We start from the raw sequence: 5,000 nt of genomic DNA on the forward strand, positions 1-5,000 counted from the left end.
GTCAGATCCTCAGATCGTCCAATCACAAGAGCCCGGCTGTGACACGAGCGCTGGTGAAAACACGCGTGTGAAGGAGAGTCCGGAGCGGCGCAGTGTGTTCCAGCAGCTGTTCGCTCAGCAGTTAGTGTGTGACGAGGCTGAAGAAACACACTCCTGATGTCAGACGCTCACTAACTCAATTTCTTTCTTTTTTTTTTTCACTTGTTATTTTTATTTACTGATCATGTGTTTGGTCTTTCAGAAGAAAAGACTCAAAACTAATGAATGGATATGAGCTAGTTTGATCTGTATTTGAGCTCAGACGCAGTAAATAAAGCGGTGTGTGTGAATCTGTGACCTGCAGCTGCTCATGTGTCACGTTCATCCAGGATCAGACCTCCTCCTCATCTTCAGATCATGCCGATCCTGACAAAACAGTGCCTTTTTATGATGCAGTCAAATAATTATGAACTATACGGGCTGTGAATTTGTTCCCTGGTAACTTTTTGTAATGTTTTATTAACATTAGTTAACATGAACAATGAAAAACACATCTAAATCATTTTATAATAGTTAATGCTCATTCCAACATTTACTAATAAACTGTTAAAAACTTGTATCTGGTAATATTATTTAATAGACTGGAGCAACATGATATTATTATGAACAGCTGTGTGTGTGTGTTTAATAAAGCTAACATCAACAAAGATTAATGAGTTAATATTAATTAATAGAACCTAACTGTACAATCTTCCCCACAAAACAGTGAATACAGATATCTTTCTCTGAATATTCATCTTACTGAGCAAACATCTGTATTTTTAACTGTATGTGTAGTAGAGAAAATAGAGTATTGCAGCATCAGTTTACTGAATTAATTATTTATACCTGGTATGTGTGTATTAGAAGTTTATTTACAAAAAGGTTAATTAGTCGACGTGAAAATGATAAAATGCTTTAAAGAGTTACCATTTTGTAAATTTTGCAGTTTATTTAAAATCAGAAGGAGCTACATTTTACAAACAGGTTATAATTAACATTTTGTCATAATGTGCCATGTAAAAAAATTTTTTTTTATATATATATATGTATATAAAATGCTTCAAAAAATATAATTTTAGAATGTAACGTGTAAAGTTACAGATGCGCTGCAATATTATTACTTTAAAACATTTATTTACACCGCAAAATTGACTAAAAGGTTATTTAGTCCATGTAAAAAAAATATATTTATATTTTTGTAAAAATAAAATGTTAATAATAATAATAATAAATGTTTATATAGTATAGTTTTGAGATAATAATAATAAATAAAAAATAAAACTCTGTGAAAACGAATGAATAATTGTCCGTGATGCATCAGCGTTCGTCCGGTTCTCCTCGAGCCGCTCCCGCCGCATCTCAACCGGGAACCGCGAGACATCTGATCCCGGATCAGCGCCGGAGCGCCTCGCGATGGGCGTGTCCTGCGCGCCGCGGCTCCGCCCCCTGCTGTCGTCACCACAGCTGCTAGCTCGTCGGTTAGCGTGCTAACAGCGGTCGGCAGTGATGAGACAGAGACAGGATGAGACAGCAAACCTGCGAATGAAGCCATTTCAGCATCCTCACGCAGGCCAGAGAGCAGAAAGCGGCGTAGAGCGGATTTAAACCCGGATTCGAGTCCCTGCTCAGTCTCATCAGGAGCTCGGAAGAGCGTCTGCGGCGCGGAGGTGATGTCGACGGTCTGTTTGTGTTCATTTATCAGCTGTTACTGACGCGTGTCACTTCTGTCTGGACACACGCTGCTGGGGGACCGCTGTTTAATGTGCTGAGCACGAGCTAGCTGGCGTTATTTAGTATAATCACTCGCTGAGCATCTGTTGGAGGAGCTGTCAAACTCGTGCTTGTTCTTTAAATGGGGACTAAAAGCGGCTTCCTAACGACGTCACTGCACGGACTGTAGTGTGTCCACCAGGGTCAGTACACCGTTCACCGTATTTACATCCGTACAAGAGAGTATTTCAGAGATGCATCACTCTGAGTCCAGCGGCGAGTTGCCCGGCAGCAGGAGGATGTCCCACCCGTCAGTGTTCCCCGGCCGCAGGGGCAGCGGCGCTACCGTCCCGTCCGATGACCACCAGACGTCCCCCGGGCCGCATCACCCCCCCCACAGCCTCAGCATCCAGATCTCCGGGACGCAGGTCAAGAAGAAGAGCGGCTTCCAGATCACCAGCGTCCTGCCCGCGCAGGTGTCCGCCAGCGCCAACAACAGCCTCGCCGACGACACCGAGAGCTACGACGACCTGGACGAGTCTCACACCGAGGACCTGTCCTCGTCCGACATCCTGGACGTCTCGGCGTCCCGGGCCACGGACACCGGCGTCCCTGAGAGGAGCTCGTCGGAGGAGACGCTGAATAGTTTGCACGGGGGCGAGACGCCCGGAGTCACGTCGCCCAATGAGCCGGTGATGCAGGGGTACATGGTCAACGGCGTCCACCATCATCATCATCATCATCAGAAGACTGGACGACCCGCGGCTCCTGCAGCTGTCCCCGCCGTCCAGCAGGCTCCGGGCTCGAGCGGGCGCTCCGCGGTGGAGGCAGGCGGATCCGCGGCGTTGAGCCACAGCCCCGCACCGTTACCTGACACCGCCGGTGTTTCCGTCCCCGCTGGGACGACGGTGGCGCCCGCAAATCCTCCGACCGCGAGCGCCGTGACCACCGCCTCTCGCTTCAGGGTGGTGAAGCTCGATTCCAACTCGGAGCCGTTTCGGAAGGGACGCTGGATGTGTACGGAGTACTACGAGAAAGACGCCCCGGCTGGAGACGCCGCGGCCGCCGCAGCTGTCGCTCACAGAGCGGTGGAGAGCGTCATTCAGTCTGAACACGAGACCACGAGCGGCAGCTCCTCCGGAAGCACTCTGAGCGGCGGAGGAGACGGTCAGCAGGCTCACGCTCAAGACCCAGGCGCTCAAGCGTCCGCCGCCGGACAGACCGTTGTGTTGGGTGTTGAGAGTTCATCTCCGTCGCTTCGACCGTACAGTGTAGAGGCCCAGAGCAACGCCAAACCTCCGGTGTCCGTCAGCCAGAGCGCGCTTCCTCCGGTGGAGTACACCCCGCGGCCGGCGAGCGTCCAGCCTCTTCAGATTCCTCCAGTGTCACCCAGAGCTGTGCCAGGAGCCGTCGGGATACCAGGGCTTCCTCCGGGGCCCGTGTCTCCGAGGCCCCAGGTTCCCGGCCCACAGATGAGCATCAACCCGGACCCGACCGGAGCCCAGCTGTCTTCATCCAGCACGCCTTCGTCAGCCGCTCAGAGCAACCTGCAGCCGCTGCTGCACGGGGCCACCCTGAGAGCCCCGCTCCCGCCGGCGGGCCCCGCGTATGTGACGGCCTCGCAGCTGGAAGATGCCCAACGACTGCTGCTGCAGCACCACACGCTGCTGTCACTGCCACGGCTGGCCGCAGGGGGCATGACCGGCCTCTCAGGGCCGACTGCGTCTGATGCTGCTGCCGGCGCTTTTGCGGTCTCAGCAGGTGCAGATGAAGACAGGTAAGAGACACACTCCAAACTGTGTTCAGTGTTCAGTGTTATTTTAGGATAACTGAGTTTTTATTAATATTTTTCTTTTATTTTTATAAATATTTTTATTTAATATTTTTTATTTTATTGATATTTTATTTATATTTATATATAAATTGAAATGCATTTTTATCAAAAAAAAAATGTATATATATATTTTATATAAGAAACACACACACACACACACACACACACACACATATATATATATATTTTTTTTTCTTATTATATATATATTTTATATATATATATATTGTCAACAAATGTCTTTTTCTCTCTTTTTTTAGCAGTATTGTGTTTTATTTGTATTTTTTTATATTTCAAGTGATGACAAAATATCACTGAAGGGTGAATCTCATAAAGTCCAGATCATATTTCGACTCAAAATCAGAGAAAGTAAGAATATTTTAGTATTTTGCAGTCCTATTTTTGGGACCGTTAATATTATTGTAGTTTTTTTGTGACATTAACATGACATTAAACCCTAAATACTGTAATGCAGAGCTCATTCCTTCAGCACGTCTCAGTAGTGATCTTCGTGACGTGGATGTTTCTGCTGAGTTGTGTTTGTCTGCAGCTGCGCAGCGGTGCAGTGGTTTGATGAAGAGTTTGTCCTTGAGTGAGGCGCTCTGTTCTTCACTTCTGGCTGTTCTGTTTGTGGTCAGTGTCGGGTCAGTCTGGTGCCTCTGAATATATCTGCTCGTCTCCAGAGCACTCGTCTGTCTTTCTCTTTTAAAACCGAGGACCGGTGTGAGCGGCCTCCTGGTTGCCATAGAGACGCATCCGCAGTGACTCAGCAGAAGATGCGAGTGTGCCTCTTCTGAGCGCGTGATGATGATGATGATGATGATGATGATGATGCTGTGTCGTTACACTCTTCATGTCCTGCAGGGGTTTAATGCGGTGATCTGATCCTGTTGATTCAGATCTTGATTTCTTGATATTGATTTCTGCTTCTTTAAGCACCTGAGGCTCTCGGTTTACCGTCCACCGAGTTAAAGTTACAAAATACATCATGACTTCTGCTCGGTTTATAACTAGCCTCTTATTGTCACATGGCATCTTTTCTAATTTCAGTCCTCTGTTCAGTGTTTAGTACATTATTAATGTTCTGTTCAGACTGTCAGTAGTTTGTTCTGTGCTCGTGTTCTGCTACAGAAACTGAAACGCCTGATATCTCCATAATATCTGCAGTTTGTTTATTGTTTGTCATTAATCATTTCATGGCATAAAACTGTCCACGTATTACAAACACACAATCAGAAATGAAGTCACTGATGCTCCAGGAAGAAACGTGTGATATTAAAGCAACCGTATGCAAGGTTTTACTTGTAAATAACACTTTCAAAATCATCTTTCTCGACTCATCGTTTGATCAGACTGACAAAAGTGAGGACACAGTATTGGAATAAAAATAATAACATTAAATGATCATTTTAAGTGTGTGACGCGTTTATTGTTT

General features: G+C 46.5%; 2 protein-coding genes across 2 annotated transcripts in view; both read left to right on the forward strand.

Annotated features, from left to right (window-relative positions):
- nufip1 (nuclear FMR1 interacting protein 1) overlaps positions 1-688 on the forward strand; it is a 6,836-nt gene extending 6,148 nt beyond the window's left edge. The window contains exon 10 of the mRNA XM_042759006.1: positions 1-688. This exon is cut by the window's left edge and continues 140 nt beyond it. Within this exon, the coding sequence (XP_042614940.1) occupies positions 1-157 (157 nt within the window). The 3' untranslated portion in view covers positions 158-688.
- A 764-nt stretch (positions 689-1,452) lies between these two features.
- Positions 1,453-5,000, forward strand: part of zgc:65895 (uncharacterized protein LOC393546 homolog) — a 17,335-nt gene continuing 13,787 nt past the window's right edge. Inside the window, exon 1 of the mRNA XM_042759007.1 lies at positions 1,453-3,508. Coding sequence (XP_042614941.1) covers positions 1,986-3,508 — 1,523 coding nt within the window. The 5' untranslated portion in view covers positions 1,453-1,985. The remainder of the gene's footprint in view (positions 3,509-5,000) is intronic.

This window comes from Cyprinus carpio, chromosome A6 (assembly GCF_018340385.1).
Source record: "Cyprinus carpio isolate SPL01 chromosome A6, ASM1834038v1, whole genome shotgun sequence".
Taxonomy (NCBI): domain Eukaryota; kingdom Metazoa; phylum Chordata; class Actinopteri; order Cypriniformes; family Cyprinidae; genus Cyprinus; species Cyprinus carpio.